The sequence below is a fragment of the Sebastes umbrosus genome, chromosome 24 (genome assembly GCF_015220745.1).
Source record: "Sebastes umbrosus isolate fSebUmb1 chromosome 24, fSebUmb1.pri, whole genome shotgun sequence".
Taxonomy (NCBI): Eukaryota; Metazoa; Chordata; class Actinopteri; order Perciformes; family Sebastidae; genus Sebastes; species Sebastes umbrosus.
The window spans coordinates 4,894,010-4,912,455 of NC_051292.1; the positions used below are offsets into that span (position 1 = coordinate 4,894,010).

The 18,446-nt window shown below is 37.5% G+C and overlaps 2 protein-coding genes across 5 annotated transcripts in view; one reads left to right on the forward strand and one right to left on the reverse strand.

Annotated features, from left to right (window-relative positions):
• Positions 1-503: 503 nt before the first annotated feature.
• LOC119483535 (secretin receptor) lies at positions 504-4,659 on the reverse strand. Its single transcript, XM_037761750.1, is given in 14 exon segments — positions 504-939; positions 1,022-1,063; positions 1,148-1,286; positions 1,422-1,513; positions 1,733-1,802; positions 1,892-1,952; positions 2,059-2,212; positions 2,323-2,455; positions 2,539-2,648; positions 2,945-3,051; positions 3,517-3,630; positions 4,417-4,516; positions 4,587-4,631; positions 4,633-4,659. Coding segments are annotated over 14 exon segments (1,380 nt in total). The 3' UTR covers positions 504-753.
• A 1,204-nt stretch (positions 4,660-5,863) lies between these two features.
• cfap221 (cilia and flagella associated protein 221) overlaps positions 5,864-18,446 on the forward strand; it is a 31,830-nt gene continuing 19,247 nt past the window's right edge. For 2 of the 4 annotated variants that reach the window (XM_037761669.1, XM_037761666.1), the window contains exons 1-14: positions 5,864-6,021; positions 7,775-7,953; positions 8,139-8,239; positions 8,694-8,780; positions 8,886-8,981; positions 9,180-9,280; positions 9,470-9,573; positions 11,463-11,622; positions 13,516-13,645; positions 14,268-14,394; positions 14,588-14,699; positions 14,933-15,020; positions 16,828-16,917; positions 18,054-18,149. In XM_037761669.1, the coding sequence (XP_037617597.1) occupies positions 7,824-7,953; positions 8,139-8,239; positions 8,694-8,780; positions 8,886-8,981; positions 9,180-9,280; positions 9,470-9,573; positions 11,463-11,622; positions 13,516-13,645; positions 14,268-14,394; positions 14,588-14,699; positions 14,933-15,020; positions 16,828-16,917; positions 18,054-18,149 (1,422 nt within the window). In that variant the 5' untranslated portion in view covers positions 5,864-6,021; positions 7,775-7,823. Of the gene's footprint in view, positions 6,022-6,894; positions 6,999-7,720; positions 7,954-8,138; positions 8,240-8,693; positions 8,781-8,885; positions 8,982-9,179; positions 9,281-9,469; positions 9,574-11,462; positions 11,623-13,515; positions 13,646-14,267; positions 14,395-14,587; positions 14,700-14,932; positions 15,021-16,827; positions 16,918-18,053; positions 18,150-18,446 lie in introns of those variants that run through there. The other 2 variants (XM_037761667.1, XM_037761668.1) reach the window with 2 other exon arrangements.

The window sequence follows — 18,446 nt, forward strand, 5'->3', positions numbered from 1 at the left end:
ACGACGTTGTGTAAGTTTTACTATGCTTAAAGGAGAGTTGTGTAATGTCTTCCATGGCTCTTTGCTTCCAGAAGGTAACCCACGATTTGTGAAACTCTCGCGACATGGTTAAGGTTTGGCATTGACCTCAAATGGTTAAAGTTAGAATAGGTCGTCAGGCAGCGTGTATTGCGTGGCAACTTTTTGCACGTTTTCACAATTTGCGGGTTACCCTTTAGACACGACCGAGATTTGTCAGGTCTGGAAAAATCACCTGATGATGTCATAGTGATGTCATCAGTTATCAGTTATATATATATATACCAGGCTTAATACTTTTTCTTTTTTTTTTTTACAAAAAGCCTGCGTTACAAATTTGGGGCATTGAGTTTGAAAGACTTTTAATCAGGGTTTATGAAAAGATGCTGTTGCATTATGGGAAATGTAGGATCAAGTGTTTTTGAAGCTTTAACCATATAAGGGATAAAAGGTCAGGATATCTCTTTAACAAATCATTACCACCATTAATTTTGAGACTTTATTATAAGTACTACAAACAAGTAAGCCTGGCAGCTCGCCAACTGGGCCTCCATAGTACATTTTACATTCTTATGTCATTAAATAAAAACACTCCAGAGATTAGAAAAATATGCATTTGACAGTATTAAAACACTCAAGCTGCAGTTGCGCACTAATTGGCTGCCAGCACAAAAGCCAGGATCCATTATGTATCGACGTGTGAGAGTGAGGAAAATGAGCCAATCCCAGCTTGAATCACATCTCCACAGTATCCACGGGGAGTCCGCTGGTTGTCGGGCTGCCTGGAGAGCAGGGCAGCAGGGAAACCTGTGTGTGGGGAGACCCGCTGTGGCTGATAGAGCCGTGTTGCTGCCTGCGCCGACTGGGGAGGTGCTGAGTCAGCCTCCACCTCCTCCACCTCCTCTGAAACTCTTGCTGCACCTGTGAATGTGCACATCGTGACAGATCCCAAATTTGCAAACTTTTGGAGCCTTAAGTTTTGGCTCTAATTGGCTGTTCTTACCTCTCCGTTCATGAAGCAGTAGAGCACAGCGACCACAAAACCCTTCAGGATGTGAGGAGAGAAAGATCAGTGAGTCTGGTTTTATTTATCATTATTCTATCTTACTCTTACATGCACCTCATTTACCTGCGTGGATGACAGAGCCAGCTCTGCAAAAGTCCATATCTTAAACACCAAGCTGCTGACTTCAACGGGCAAGAACACAAACAGGATGTAATGCAGACCAAACAGAGCCACCAGAAAAAATGTGGATTTGATCAGCCGCCTGGTGAAAGAGAAAAGAAAGTAGTTTTAACTAAAGACACTGCTTTTGCATATGTAAACCGCTACTGGCTTCAACTTTACATAACAGATGTAATATACTATAGTATAACTGTGCAACAATACCACAGTGACTCACTTATACTGGCTGAATTCGTTCCTCTGTGCATCCGGCATTCTGAGTTTGTTCACCAGTATCCTCAAAATGCCCAAGAAAAAGATGAGGTTCATCTGAAATGATTAAAACACTATTGTTATTTTGTCATGTAAATAGTTTGACATTTTGGGAAATACGCTTATCTGCTTTCTTTTCAAGAGCTGGACGAGAAGATTGATACCACATACGTACATGAGTGTGGTATCAATCTTTTCATCTAACTCTTGGCAATAAGGTGAACAAGTGTATTTCCAACAAAAGAATGAAATGCAAGTAAAAGAGAAAGTTTTTACAAATATAGTCAGAAGCACTGGCACTCGAAGTATCCACCAAATCCATCCATGTCTCCTGGTTTCCCAACAGCTATGGCAATAAAATAAATCTTAAATCATACACTTTGATGATCTCGTCACAGCAAATGAATGAGTGGAACAGATTTTTAACCCACTCACCCTTCGTCTTCATAAAAATATTTGGCACATCCCCAGGAGACGATAACAATCACAGGTAAACCTGCGTGATGAAATCAAGTTTGGTTATATGGTATACTGAGCTGTGAATGTGTGTGTATAAGTGTGAAGCAAAGAGAAATGTTGTTTTTGTTAACAAGTCTCCCTACCCCAGCTCAGGACGATGTACCAGGCGAGGTGCTTCTTCAGGGAGAAGAAGGAGCGGCTCACCAGGGTGAAGAGGAAGTGGCCCTCCGCCAGCAGCCAGCTGTAGTTTGCCAGGATGGAGTAGTTGGAGAACATCAGCACGACCTTACACGCCACCTGCCGCACAGGAAAGAAGGTGAATCAGACACACCTATCTGTATAAAGTAGTAGATTAAAGTGTGTTTCAGTTGGTTATGTAAAAGGGGATGACAAGAAAGTGTCCATACCGGGTAGTAGTCGCAGTGGTAGAACTCTTCATTAGTAAATAGCAGAGAGTCTCTGATGAAGATGAAGATGGCCCTCAGGATGAAGGAGACGAACAGCTGGATGTGAATGTGGTTCCTGGTACAGTGCAGCTTTCTGAAGAAATAATCCCAGTTTTCAGGGTGTGTTCAATCACACTAAGTCTTTCTGGTTGAAGGAAACAGAAGAAAGTTTCTCACCTAAACAGACAGAATATGGTGACAGCGATGGTGAGGGTGATGAGAGAGAGCGTGTATCCGGCCGTGTACATCGTCTTTACGTAGGAGAAATACAGATGGGAATCTGAGGACTGAACAATGGAAAAAGATGTTAAAATGTTAAAATGCTAATGTTAGCTACAAAGTGAAAGAATAGAGAAGGCCATATCGGAAGTGTACAAGGAGGAAAACATCATTTTGATTCCACTCTGCAGACTGGAAGTCTCATTCGCAATTCATTTTCAATTGACAACTGTTAAGCCTCTCAACCACCTAAAGAGACACAGTATGTCTGCAGTTGGAAAGTATAGTATTTTGATAATGCAAATGCTTTTGTGCTTCATAGCTTTATATTAGATAAACTACACATACTGCATAAACCACCAACCTCTCCAAGAAAGTGGAACGCCTCATTGAAAGAGTAGCCACATGCATCTTCATGTGGGATTAGTGGGTCTGTCCAGCCACTGGCGGTGCAGTTACGATGCACTTTACCTGCAAAATAGCAATAAAATCCTACGTCTATTTCTGTTGTTTGAATGTGCATTTGAGCAAGACAGAAAAATAAATATATCCTGGAAAATGATGTCTTTATAAGGATGCTTTTCCTGCTGGTCAGTGGTGTGTAAAGCATGTAGATCTGTGTTAAAAAACCTGGATTTATTGGACAGTAAAGAGCTGCGAAACCATTACTTTCCCTCTACAGGTGCTTCAATAAACGTCTGGCTCCTCAGATAAATTATCACAACATCTACCATCCTCTCTCAACATAAACGTAGCATCCTATCCAAACATTCAGCCATAAAATGCTTGTGTACATAGAGACCCTGACAGGGAGAACCTGTCTCAGGTTCTTTATGAAAACAAAGTGGCTTCCTGGCAAATAATTAACCAGTGTGATGTGATGGAGTATAATGGCTGTCTGTTTGCACATGTGTGTGTGCAGGTGTAGTTTCTCACCATCCGAACTGAAGAAGTCTGGACACGGCTGAGAGACGGTTTCGCCAAGAGACGCAGGAGGCCAGCAGTTCAGGTCATCCCACATTCCCTTACAGTGGACACTGATATTGTTTTCTTAATGGATAGAAGATAAATCACACCTTTTATTTATTTTATTTGCTGGGATTCTATATAAAAACATACAGTATGTGGCGTAGTGAGGAGATTACTTGGAATACATTGTTCATGTGGATAGATCTTGAAGTAAAGCACTCACTATCACACAATACTGGCATACACACACACTCTTTATGTGTCTGAAAATTGATCGGCTGCTTGTAAATTACATTAGACCACGGTGCGGATTAATGTAGGAATATGTATTTGATTTGTCTTTTTTTTTTCCGTATTTTATTTGTATGTTATGATTTTTAAGGTATTATGTGTTATTTATTTATTTAATTCATTATTTATTTATTTATTTTTATATTAATATTATTTTGCATATAGGAGTTATCTGATTTGTTGATCAAAATGTGACAATGTTCATGTAAAAAAATTAAATAAAATACTAATTAGAAAAATGTATTTATATTTTTCTAATTAGTATTATTTTTTTTAGTTGCAGGATAAAACACTGCAAAATCACGATATCTGGATGAATCCTTCAGTGCATTATAAATGCATTCTGCCTAATGCAAGTTTTGGGTGCATTATGTCATGTGAACACTAGGTGTCACTAAAACATTGCATACTTTTTTTTGTAGTTTTAAAAAGGTTTAATTCAAAGATTTTATTATTAATTCAGAACTTTTTTTTCAAGTGGAAATCCACAAACTTGATTTATTATTATTTATTTTTTTAAGTATAAAATGACACAATAGGTGTAAAATACACAATTTATTAACTGCATAAACTCACCTGTTGCTTTGTGTGACTTAACAAGTAGCAGGTCTGTCATGCACTTTTCTTCCTCTTTCACAAGACTAACATGAGGATGACACCCTGATGACGATTTTACCTGTAGGTAAGGAAACACTTGTTATTAATATATAAATAAATTAAAATCAAACATGCATGTATTTTCTCACCATGGGTAACAGCAGCACTCCAAGAAGTCCAACTTTTTTCATTGTGTGTATCAGACAGGTTCCTTTTTTCCATCAAGATAGGCTCCTAAAATGCAAACCTCAAGCTGCATATCTGATTAGAATGAAAAGCGAGCATCCTGCCATGCAGCAGATATATGAGGTCTGAAAATCAAACATGGACTTATCAGAGGGTCGATAATTATGCACAGTATTCCCCAGGACAATCTGATATGCACTTATCAAGGTAGCTGCAATTAAATAGCAATTTCCTGTCGTGAATTTCAAAATAAAGTTCTTATTCTTGGCAAAATATAGTTGGTGTGAAAAATCTGACAGTAGTATAGTAAATGAATATTTAAATTAATAGAAAAAACAAACTGGGTGTTTATGAGGAAATATGGAATATAAATATATAATATATAAATATATAGACCCTCAGAAGGGAATAGATTCTTGTTTTTGAAAATCTTTGTATTTATTTTCTATATATTTATTATCTATTTATGTGTATCTTCATTTTGTTAGAGGTGCCATTTAACTGTTCAATTGTATGATTGATACTGTGATGCTGTATATTGATTTTTTGCCCTGTAAGAAAGGGAAAAGTTAAGAGAGAACGGATGGGTGTGTGGGGTATGTTATGTTTGTTCAAGATTCAAGAGTTTTATTTGCCATTTGCACCTATAAGTACATTGGAATTCTGCGCAGTTTACACCGGGTCAGCTTTAAGAAAAGAAAAAAGGTAGAAAAGGCACAAGGTAATTACAGTACAAAATAAGTAGCACATTCAACTCAACACAATAAATAAATAAATAAACTATTAAAATATAAAACGCCCTCAGTGTAGTCAATAAATAAACTAAACTACCCTCTGTACTAGGAACGATACCCCCAGAATACAAATATACAGTATATATGCTCCATGACCATGTTAAAAGACCCTCAAAAATATTTAAAAAAAGAAATAATTAATATATTTCAGACAATTACACAGTGGAAGGCAGCATATTGCACAGCATTACAGTCCATTTGTTAAAGTAAATCCTGTATAGAATATATTGCATAATAATGCTTATGTTTGCATAACAAAAAAAACAATAAAGACATTGTTAAAAAAATAAAAAATTAATAGAAAATGTTTTCAATGTATTTATGCAAGCAAGGAATGCACACATATGTTTATGGTGTATGCTTTTATTTTGAAGCTAGAATAACAAGCTTCCAGGTCTTACGTTGGGTGATTGACGTAGATGCAGCCAACGAATCTGATTGGCCCACAGGACGTTGGTCCCGCCCCCTTCAGGTCGCTAAGCAACGCCAGTGTTTGATGTGGTCTCCCTCTACAACATAAACAAAACATTTCTGGCACCAAAAAAGAGGGATTATGGCTTGTTTTAGCTGAACAACTGAATACCAGTCACTGTCTAAAGCTTGAGTAAGTTCTGAAGTTCTGTTTTTCTATGAAAAATTCATAAAAGTATTGCTACGAAGCGTATAATTAAATTAATGCCAGCATAAAGCTAGTCAATTAAGCTAACATGTGGGTTAGCTAAATTTGTTACACTTCTGTACTGTCAATATTATAAGTTAAAAATCGACTTTTTTATATATCATCTTATTAAAAATGACTTAAAATGAGCTGCCCATATCCACAATATGTAACCATATTTTAAAAGATATAACAACTTTATATTTTATTGTTTTGTTTTGTGGTAAATTGAATACAGGTAATACAAATACAGTGCATTCAGAAATTATACAGTTCCCTTCACTTTTTCACATTTTATTATGTTGCAGCCTTATGCTAAAATATTATATTTATATATATAAATATATATATATTTATTTATATATATATATTTATTTATATATATATATATATATTTATATATATATATTTATTTATTTATATATATATTTATTTATATATATATATTTATTTATATATATATATTTATTTATATATATATATATATATTTATTTATATATATATATATTTATTTATATATATATATATATATTTATTTATATATATATATATATATTTATTTATATATATATTTCCCCTATTAATCTACACTCAATAACCCCATAATGACATAAACAAAAACTTGGTTTTAGAAATTTAGCCCGGGTGACGCCTCTCACTTCTTTTGAACATCTTTGTTTCTAGACCTGATCGGAGACCAGCTGGGTCAATTCAGGTGATTAGAGTTCAGCCTGCAGGGTCAGGATTGTGTCGAAGGAGGCAGATTTTTCGGAAATAATAAAAAAATTACGCTGCATTGAAGATCCCCAAGACAAGAGCACATCATAATTCATAAATGGAAGAAGTTTGGATCAACCGGGACTCTTTCTGGAGCTGTAGTGTCTGCCCGGATACACTTAGGAATTGGGGGAGAAGGGCCTAGGTAAGAGCTCCAGCTGCCAAAGGGGCTGTACTTAACTAGGGGTCTGAATACTTTTTGTCAATGTGATATTTAAGTTTTTTCTTTGTAATAAATTTGCATAATAATATAAAATATATATAATAATGTAAATAAATAATATATTTATAATGTTATGATTATTTAAGAGTTTATATAATTTATAAATTGATATATACATATAATTATTTAGAAATTTATACTGTACATACATATAATTATTCATATTTTTATATATAATTATTTATATATATTTATTTATTTTTTTATAAATAATTGATTTAATTAATTGTTATTTATAAAACATATTTATAAAGAATAACATTATAATACATATATGAAATTACATTTTTTATTTTTATAATGTATACATTTATATATAATTATATACAACATGTTTTACTTTGTCATTATGGGTTATTGAATGTAAATTGATTAGGGAAAAAAAAAATTTAAATGATTTTAGCATTCAGCTGCAACATAAAATGTGAAAAAAATGAAGGGATCTGAATACTTTCTGAATGCATTGCAGAGGTGAAGGGAATGTGATGCCCTTGGTGCATACTTTCTGCATCTTCATATCAACAGTACGACAGTAAATTTATATATACGTGTGAATTAACTGAAAATGACTCTACAAATTGACCACATAATAACTTGATGTCCTTCCACGTTTTTCATCTTGTGTTCTGATTATAAATTCATAGGTTTGCCAACACAATATTTCCCAACACGCCACGGTCTCCTTGTCTGTCCTCCAGCCTGCTGTCATTTCTCTCATGAGGATCCAGAGCTGACCTTTTTGCCGGGATGGAGGTGGCCCTCTCTGCCACGGGGGTACTGCCGCAGCCTCTCAGGAGGGGGACCCCTCTGCCTCTGAGCCAGCTGGTGGAGGAGAGCCAGAGCGGAGCCAGGGGTCCCAATCATCTACTGGAATCAAGTACGTATTAACCCTCTGATGGGGTGCATTAATAATGTTTTCATACTGCCAGCAATGATGCCAAGTATCTCACCTTACAGTAACACCCTGTAAGGTTTTTATATGTATGGAAAACCTCTTTGCTGATGTGAAAAACCTGCATTTTCTGTTTTTACATTTCATTAATTGTTTTTCCCCCTTTATAGAAATCTATGCCAAACTGAAAAGCAACAGCCAGATCCAAGCAGAGCCTCCAGAGCTTCACTTCAGTGGGTTTGAATTGGGGAAGGATTACACAAAGATCCTGGTGAGGAAAATACCCTTTCATATTTTTTGCCATGAATTTTTGTGAATTATTTAAGAAAATATTATCAGTGCATAAGTTGTGCTTGATGGAAAGTGGTAAGGTTTTTCCACACTGAATGCAGCATCCAGGGCTTTAAGCAGAAAGTAGACCCTGGTGTTATGCCGAGGCGTCTGTTTGGTTTGTGTCGTAGAAATATTGTCTTATATATTAATATTGTCAATGTTTGGTGAAATGGTGAAGACATCGCAGTAAAGTATTGAAATAATTTTAAAAACCCTTCATACATTCATGTCATTTAGTTTTCATTTAGGCTAAATTGAATTGAATGGGCACTGATTTTCCCCAATATATGTTAGGAAGCGCTGTAGACTGGATGTAAACACAGAGAATATGGAAATTCTCAAGTGCACATGATTGGATGGAAATTAACTTTTCTCATCTTCCTCTCCATCAGAAACTAATCAACATCTCCTCCGAAGTCATGAATATTCACATCATCCCCACCCAAACCAAGCACTTCCAGACAACTTATACTAAAAAGGTATGTTTTTATCGTTACAAATTGCTGACCTGATTGTAATATTATGACTCCACTTGTTCAATCAGTGTCGTTTCTGATGATTCAACCTTGTTTTTCCTTCCTAAGTACCGACTCGTCCCAGGCCTCGCCTACACGCTGAAGGTCAGGCTCTGTCCCGATGAGTGGCGCTACTTCTACGACTACATCCGGGTTCACTGCAAGGTTAGCATCCAACAGTTTGGACGCTGTGCTGCTGTTTGTTTCACTCTTAAATCTTTAGGCATTTAGTGGAAGCTGTTGATCACAAATGAATCTCAAAGGACCTCACATTACTGGAAAGCAAACCTCTTGTATCTGTCTGATCTCCATATCTTCTCTCTCTCTGTCTTGTTCATTCAACCCTACTACACACTCTCCAAGGGGGAAGAGAACCTGTTAATTCCAGTTCATGCTTACCCTGTCATCGATGACCTGCACATCCCTCCTCGCATCGACCTATCAGCCGTACCACTTGGACAAAGGTGTGTGTGTTTGTGCGGCGTACAGTATGTGTGTTCTTCAATGGACTGTTTCTTGACCTCCCATCTGCCCGAGGGCTCGGCTGTCTCTTTGTATTCTTCCGTACAACCAAGCATGCTTCCGTTCACCCGTTGGTGTCAAATCAGGAAAAAATAATCTTTTTTTTTTTTTTTTTCTCCACCTGTCTGTAGTGTTTGCCGCGCTATTCCTCTGAGATGCAGCTGCCCCATTGATTTTGAGTTCCAGGTGTATGTTGTTCAGCCCCACGAGGCCTTCTCCATCCACCCACTTACAGGTACGGACTGGTGAAAGCACTTAACATCAACCTGCTTTTTCATTGCATTGCACAGGATTTATACGGTACAATTTGTATCTGATTTTTTTGTCTTTTAAGGGGAGACACCCCAGTTGAACAGGGTAAAACATTTTAAGACAATTATGTTTTGTAATTCACGTAGGGCCGTCAAGTTTTGATTTGAAATTGTTGGCAAGAAAAAACTGTTATTGTTATTTTCAAAGGGGTCCTTTAACCTCTGACGTCCAGATTTGTGAATGTAAATGGGTTCTATGGGTACCCACGAGTCTCCCCTTTACAGACATGCCCACTTTATGATAATCACATGCAGTTTGGGGCAAGTCATAGTCAAGTCAGCACACTGACACACTGACAGCTGTTGTTGCCTGTTGGGCTGCAGTTTGCCATGTTATGATTTGAGCATATTTTTTATGCTAAGTGAGGGTTTCTGGACAGTATTTGTCATTGTTTTGTGTTATTAATTGATTTCCAATAATAAATATATACATACATTTGCATAAAGCAAAGACATCTGTCCACTCCCATGTTGATAAGAGTATTAAATACTTGACAAATCTCCCTTTTAGGTACATTTTGAACAGATAAAAAATATTTTAATCGATTGACAGCCCTACTTTTTACAGAGAGGATTTTGGATAGCTCTTTTTATGACTCCATAAATCAAAAAATACTGTCAACAACCATAAAAAAAAGATTTTCGGCATGTTTTTAGGAATAAAATGTTCTATAAATCAGGCTATGAATTATATATGAACAAACCCCTCTGTGAAAACCTTCAGAATATAGATAGGAATAATACTAGAAGGTTTGGTGGATGTAAGTGCTACTGAAGTGGAGATTTGAGGCTCAGAGTCAGAGAAAATTGAGAAAACGGGCATTAAAGATATGGATTGTAAAATGTTATACATTTTGAAGACACTACAGGTGAAAAGGGTAAAAAGATTAACTAACAGATATCACCATGAAACTTACCCAGTTGATTACTTACATTAAGACAATTATTTTTTGGATTACAAGCTTTGTAAAATTGTATGTTTAAATATGCAAATGCGGCATTCTCTTATGCTAACTTTTGGTGAATTTAGGAGAAATCTACATACAGAAATAGACAAATTAGTAAAATAAACACCTAAATGTGTATTTTGGACGTTTTATTTCCACTAGCAAAATAGCTCAAAATTGACCAGAGCATGAAAACAATGTTTTTGCCTGGGGCGTCTACCCCTTAACGATAACAATTTGACATTCTGCATTTTTTTATGCTTTACCTAACTGTGAATGTGGATGAATTAAGTAATTTTTCCATTGATAGCCTCCCAGATTAAGGAGAGAAGGTGTGCTGTGTTTTCTCAAAACCTGTGACTGGTTGTGTATTAAACAAGTCGCCACAGAGCTTGAAGGATGCCTCCAGTTTTCCAACACAGCGATACTAAGCAGCATTCACGGTCTGGGAAGCATCATAACACACGGCGGAAACCAGCACTTAGGATCTGAATTACAGCTGCAGCTTACAAAACTGGAATGAGAAGAAGAAGAGATACAAATGAGTGTCTTATTTTAGAAGTGCTTTTGTCTTTTTTTACCCTCTACACACAATACAAATGCCTGCAGCGTACAATATAAAAACAACCATTTATCTGTTATTTTTAGCTAACTACTTCAACCGTTTAATCAGTACTTTTTGTTCACTATTTCAACATTTTACTAATTACTTTTAGCTGACAATTGTTACGTTACAACTTAGTTTGGGGGCATAATTTACTCTGCATTTAGCCAGTTATCACTGGTATCTTACTGCAGAAATAAGGTAAGCAACATACATACACAAACACCCATTCATCCCTATTGTCTTCTCTTTGCTTCTCCAGGTGTAATACCAGCCAACGGTGAAGAGAAGATCACTGTGACCTTTAGTCCTTTCCAGTATGAGACTTGTCAGGTCACCATCCAGCTGATCATCTCGCAGTTCAACAGCAGACCCTACCTGTGTACCATCACTGGGAGCTCCGCCCCTCACCTAGCCCTCAGGTAAATAGAATCCACCGTTCCATACTATAAATTGACTTATTTAGCCAAAAAGACAATGCGGCAGCTCTGTAAAATATCAAGATTTTAGGTCTTCTTTCTAGTTTCACCACTCGCATTAAAGGGATAGTTTGGGTGTTTTGAAGTGGGGTTGTATGAGGTACTTCTCCATAATCAGTGTATAACCTACAGTAGATGACGGTCGACACGCCTCCAGTTTGGAGAAACAGACACGGGAGCAAAGCAATGTACTGCTGTGGACAGGGCCGGCAGCAAAATGTATTTTAGACTCCTGTGCTGGTACTCTTGTCTGTTTCTCCAAACTGGGGGCGCGCCGACTGTCATCTACTGTAGGTAATACACTGACTATGGAGAAGTACCTCATACAACCCCACTTCAAAACACCCAAACTATCCCTTAAACGGTGCACAGATACCACTATCTCCGCTGACCAGGACCCAGCAAAAATGATTTGTTTAAGAGGTAGTGATGTGTTTTTCTTGCACTGTAACACATCTGGTCGTTTTTCTTGCTATCTTATGGTACTGTGCTATCTCATAACTGTTGCTTTTACTCACTCCACAAGTTCACACCCATTCTATTGACATCTTCAGCTAAAGTAGTAAATTAAAAAGTAAAGTCAAGCCCAGTTGACAGTACATCACAAAACTTAAGTTACAGCACATATTGCTGTTATATAACGGTGTGAAAATATTTGATTTATATGACATAAATAAGTTAATCAACTACAGTATATAACTAACTTAGTTCTTCCCCAATGGTGCTTCATTTAGTCTTCATGAGAAATTAAATTCTTGCTCTCCAGTAATGAGAACAGCTCTCAGGTTGTACAAACTAATTACCAAACTCTGTTTGGGGTTAAAAGCATGCACCCAACTGGATTCAGAGAAAACAGGCTTGTGTTGTGTGCTCATTAGAAGTTCAGTTTGTTTTCTCCAGCCGGTGTAAAACCTAATGTGTAACTGCGTTCCCATGAGAAAGACAGTGCCATCCATCACACAGCGGCAGCTCCATCCACTGCACTGTCTCGGTGTTATCTCGGCCCAAAGTTAATAATTCATGAAAATAGCTCGGTGGCTGGCGCAGCGATATCAAGATGGATATGCCTCCCGATGGATGTTTAGCATATTATAAAACATCCTCCCTCTTGTTTGTCATTCCCCGCAGTGGAACCAAATAAAAGATGAGATGTGTGCAATTGAAAGATTTAGAAATATATGCAAGAGCTCGTTGCTTAGTGTCCCCTGCCTGACATAGACGGAGGCTATTCTTACATTTTAATATCTTAAATGATGTTGCTTCTCTGTTTCCATCAATCTAATACCTTACAATAAATCCTTAAATAAACCTTGTAAATCTGTGTGACGCTTGTAATGTTAAGCTCTTGTTGACACTGTGTCAGAGAAGTGTTGAGTCAACACTGTGGTCATTAAAGGCCACACTGTTAGAGGTGTCTTTTTTTAATTATTGTCCAGCCCGTTTACTTGAAGGGGACGCTGACAGCTGAAGAAGTGCAAATATAATGAAAATTCATTATCTGGCTCCTGACCTCATTGCTCAGCCTACCTGTCCATATATCATCGTATAAACACCCAATTTAGAGCCATTCTCTCTCTGCTACGAGAACGCATCCCGGACCTCAAAACAGAAATGAACCAATTACTGTGGCCGCCACCACCTCCCCACTGTTTCATTTCCCCCCATCCACCGTGTTTGTTCATGCAGATTTTTCCTCCAGCGACCTCAAATTAGTCGCAAAAATGTCACTTGCAGTTCTATACTGATGAATCTATTTCAGTCCTCACTAATGTGTGCAGTTCTGCCATAATTAAAGCAAGTTTTACTCCATAAGGTGCTTGTTTTTCTGCATTATAGTGAGCTGGGAAGAAAGTCGGGTCACGGTGAAGCAGTGTCTGCAGAATACAAAGATGCTTCTCCTGCCACCCAAGTACCGCCTCGAAGTAAAACCAAGTACAGGTCGACTAAGGAGGCTGACAAATCAAAGGTAGTGTGTGTGGTTCAGTATCAGTCTGATATACTTTTAATGCTTATTTACTTATATGCAAACTGGAGGGGGATTAAGAGGTTAATTCATTCATTCTTATGCTGAAAATAGCAATGAGAGGCTCTCTTGCCCCTTCATAAAAAATTTAAAGGTCTTTAAGTACAAAATGAATTCATTTTTGGAGGAGAATTAGGAGAACCTAATTTTTGAGATTTGATGCACAATCTTGAATATTCTCTGAGATTATAGTGGTAAATTTACAAGAAAAAAAACAAGAAAAAAACTTGGATGTTCTGTGTAAAGTGGTAAATTTACAAGAAAGAAATTCACATATTCGTGACAGAAAATCAGCATATTGTTTTCTTGAAAAAAAACACTTTTTCTGAAAAATGTTCCTGTATATTTGCAACTTTAACCTCAGAATATTCTCGGTTTTTATATTAATTTACCACTTTACGCCTACAATGGCCCTAAATTAGGTGAAAAACACTTCAATTTGGGACATTGGTTGTCCAGTCTGGGACAGTTATGGGAGGAAAAAAGTTAATTTCAAGCCCTGGCACGAATACGCCGTCGTAGTTCTCTTTTATTCCTTGCTGTTATTTCTCTACCCGTCCTCTAGACATTAAGAGATCAGGTCGGTGTTAAGCCTGGATCGAAGCCTCTGCTAGATGTCTGCACCCCTGCAGGGGTGGCAAAGATGCTGATCAAAGACACCGATAAACTGAGCTTTAAAGACCTGAAGGAAGGTAGATACAATGATTTTACTCTGTCAGTTGTAGTGTTTTTGTGTTGCTGTATCTTATGAATTAATGTTGTTTTAGGATCCTGTTATATTCTCCTTTTGTACAGTATCTTTTCCAACTTTTTGCTAATGAAATTGCATTTCAGATACGTATAACAAAGTATGTCTCTTGTTTTGCCGGTATCCCCTACACTCAGCTATATCCTGTGGCAGTACGGTCGGTCTGCAAAACAAGCAGTTGAAGGAGGCGCTCTTCGTAAAAAAGGTCCAACAAAACGTGAAGGAGGAGCAAGCCAACCACCTCAGATGGTAGGTCAAACTCAAATAGGAAATTTTAATTAAATCCCAGTGATAGTTGCATTAACCTATGAAAAATTAAAAGCATCACATTTATCACAAGCTAAATATAACCATTGATGTCAAATGTTGGAGTAGATGCAGTTTTTGGTTTAGGTAATAAAGGTAATCTCTTAGCTTGCTTATATTGTCACTTGTTATTTTCAACATGACAGCTTAATTAAAGATATCTATGTTTCATTCAGGCAAGTTCATCTTGGTAAGGACCCCGTGTCAGAGCTCTCCAGGAGGCAGATAGCGGAGGAGAGAGAGATCGCACTACATGAATACATGGTAAGATTTTCCACTAGGAGTTTTGGAACCACAACTTGAGCCCTGTTTTTAGCCTATATTTGTTCATATTTTGGGAAATTAGCAATATTAAAAGTATGCAAAATTAGCTCACAGTTGGGAGGACCAAAACCCTGCAGGACACTGACCCTCAACGACCAGAACAGAGTATCATCTTGTTTAGTCTATGCAGGTCAAATCCTGATTGTTTATACTAGAACAGAGTTTTCTGGGTGCAGTAGTCCGTTTCATGTCAGGCGTTTGTTTTTCTCGTTTCATCCAACATGACATTTACCGGATATGTTTGGTAGTTAGACACCGTATGCATACCAATGTCCTAACCTGATTCAATTGTTGCATTATCATCTCCACACTATGACTGATTTTTATTGAGAGTCACGGAGGAAATGTGCAGACTCAGCCAAAGTAACATCAGTTTTGAAATATGAGTATATGAGTGTGTATGTGTGTGTGTGTGTTTCCTCAGAAAAGTTATTTGAATAGTTGACAGAACTCTCACAGACACTTAACAGCGCTTCCTCCCCCGTCTCCTCTCCACCTGCACTGTTTATAATGCACACACAGCCATACACTCTTCGTTTACAGCCTCATATCACCACACTCTGGTGTTTTTTATGGTTTGTTTTTATGATAGAAGAGCTGGTATCTTCCATATGCTGTCTCTGGAGTCTTGCCTGCAGGCCAGGAACTTAAATAACTCAACAGCGAAACCATCCTCGTCTGTTTATATCGCAGTGATGGTTCACAGCTTTGTGACATTATCATTTCATCACCCCATGTTGTTTAAAGGGATAGTTCGGGTGTTTTGAAGTGGGGTTGAATGAGGTACTTATCCATACTCGAGGACGAGGGCAGCAAAACGTATTTTAGACACCTACATAAAGTGTACACTATATTCAGAGTATTTTCACCATTTGCCTTGGCGTCAGGCTATGGAGGACAGACAATCAAAAATAAATAAATAAATAAATAAATACTCAAATAAATAAATAAATGTCATTAAATGTAGCAAAAATAATATTAAAAATAAATGTAGCCATTAATTGATAAAATGTGACATAAATTGATATTTTTATTTTCATTTGCTTCTTTATTTATTTATCTTTGTATTAATTCCCTCATTTATTTACTCTTCTGTTTAATTTTCCCTTTTATTTATTTATGTATTTATTTTTTTGCATTAATTTTTTGCATTCTATTTATTTCCACAAACTTATTTATTTCTGTATTCTTTTCTTTATATAGTGTACACTTAGACTGATATAGATTTTTTTATCTGTCTAAAATATGTTTTGCTGCTGCCCCCGTCCACAGCCCCTCCCTCATACAACCCCACTTCAAAACACCTGAACTATCCCTTTAATTGTGATTTAATTGCTAGGACAAGAATCGGGACAATGACATTAGATTTTTTTTGTCAAAACCATAACGTCACTGTCAGTTTATTTAATGATACATTGATATACCATTCCTATAAACAAATGAGACCATGCCTCACAGGATTAGTTGCCATGGTTGCTATTGTTTGGCAGAATTACAACAAACCCCACAAGCCCATTTCTTCCTGAGACAAAGAGTGTTGCCTCTTCAGCCAAAGGATTTCAAGGCGTCCTTACTATAGAGGATAAACATGTTTTTTTGCACCATCTGTCATTGCCAGAACTCTGAAGGGGTTTAGCAAAAATAGAAAGAACAGCGTCTTCTTTTTGCTTTCTTGCCATATACCAATCCAAGCCCCTTTTTCCCAGATACTTACAGACCTTCATCATCCTGACTGATTTTGTTGCAGGTCAAAAGGGGAGATGTGAGGGACGAGGAAGACTTTGCTTCTGTACAACCTAAACTTTCCTCCAGTCGAGTGCTGTGTGAAGCAGGACAGGTAAACCTCTACTGTGGTGTGTTTACTAATCTCCCAGTTAGACTCACAACATTTCATGCTCATTGCTTTCAAATAGATCCTCCTATCATCATTAGATTAAAGGGCGGGTCCTTTATTATTATAATTTTTTTTAGGTTTTTATATCATTCTGAAGTACATATGCATCAAATATTAGCATCAAAATATTATTTTCCCAAGCTCTTCTAAAACCTTTTTCCCACGTGACCTGACGTAGGTTTCTGCACGATGAAACTGCTACTTATACAGTATATATACATCCTGATAGTCAGTGCATTAACGTTAGGTACAGTAACTTAGATGGCGGTCGGCACGCTAGTTAGTTTGGATCCGAAAGTCACACAATAACACAGATTAACCGATCGATGCAGCGGTAGACCAGCAACTCCTGTATTCTGCAAGGTAAAATTACTGGTTTTGTGAATGGAGTCTGGTTTGGTGGCTAAGAAGATAGCGATATGTTGGCTTCAGTTACCAGTTCAGCAAAAACACTTGCCGTCAGACAGCCCTGTTCTACGAGGATACTGAAGCCGTTATATCGCTCTCTGCAAAGCCACCAGACTACATTCACAAAAACAGTAATTTTACCTTGCAGAACGCGGGAGTCTCCATACAACCCCACTTCAAGAAATCCGAACAAACCCTTTCAGTTATTTCCAAACTTTGCACAGCTAAGGTTGACTCAGCTTGTGCTAGCGTTCACATTATTCATAACCTCATCGATTAGCATCAATTAGCTTACTTTGGAAACCTATGTCACTGCTTTTTGCAACGGCTGAGTGGGCGTTTCCATTTGGAACATATTTTTGCATGTGCGTTCCCAATGGATCTGTATTTTGTCTTAGTAAATGTATGGAAAAGTCATAACACAGGTGAATAATGCATTTTGTTGTTTGTAGAAAACACCACACGCTCTCAACGGTATTTAATTACGTGAATCTGTTGCTTACAGCCCCTCCTGCAAATTTAATTCAATTTAACATTCACTTTAATTGTCCTACTGTCTTTTGTCCTGTAAATACTCCAGGCTGAGCAGCAACCTCATGAATTTTCTCTTTATAGTCCTTTTCATACGATGCCAAATGAGCATATGAAAGTCAGCAATAAATGTCTTCCAGGCCCGCGAGGGAGCCCCGTCCTTCCAGTTCTACTCCAGTTTTCGCTGGGAGCTGAGACAACGAGCCCTCAGACTGTTCCAGCAGGCAGCACGCAAGGTAAACACATCCAAGCACTGTATCGTCACCGAGGCACATACAGTATGCAAAAGCATACATGCATACACGTTAGCTAAGATGCACAAATGACTCACACATGCCTTCTTCGCCCCTCAGGAGAGGGCAAGTACCCCTGTTCCCTTTAGTTCAGCCATGTGTAAATCCTCATACTAAATGTGTAATATTCTTACAGTACAGGACATTTTCCTTGAGTGCGTTCCAGTAAAAGCAGAAACAGCATGCTTCCCTTTTGTGACAAGTAAAGGTCACTTTTTTTCCTCACGGAAAAGTTTGAAA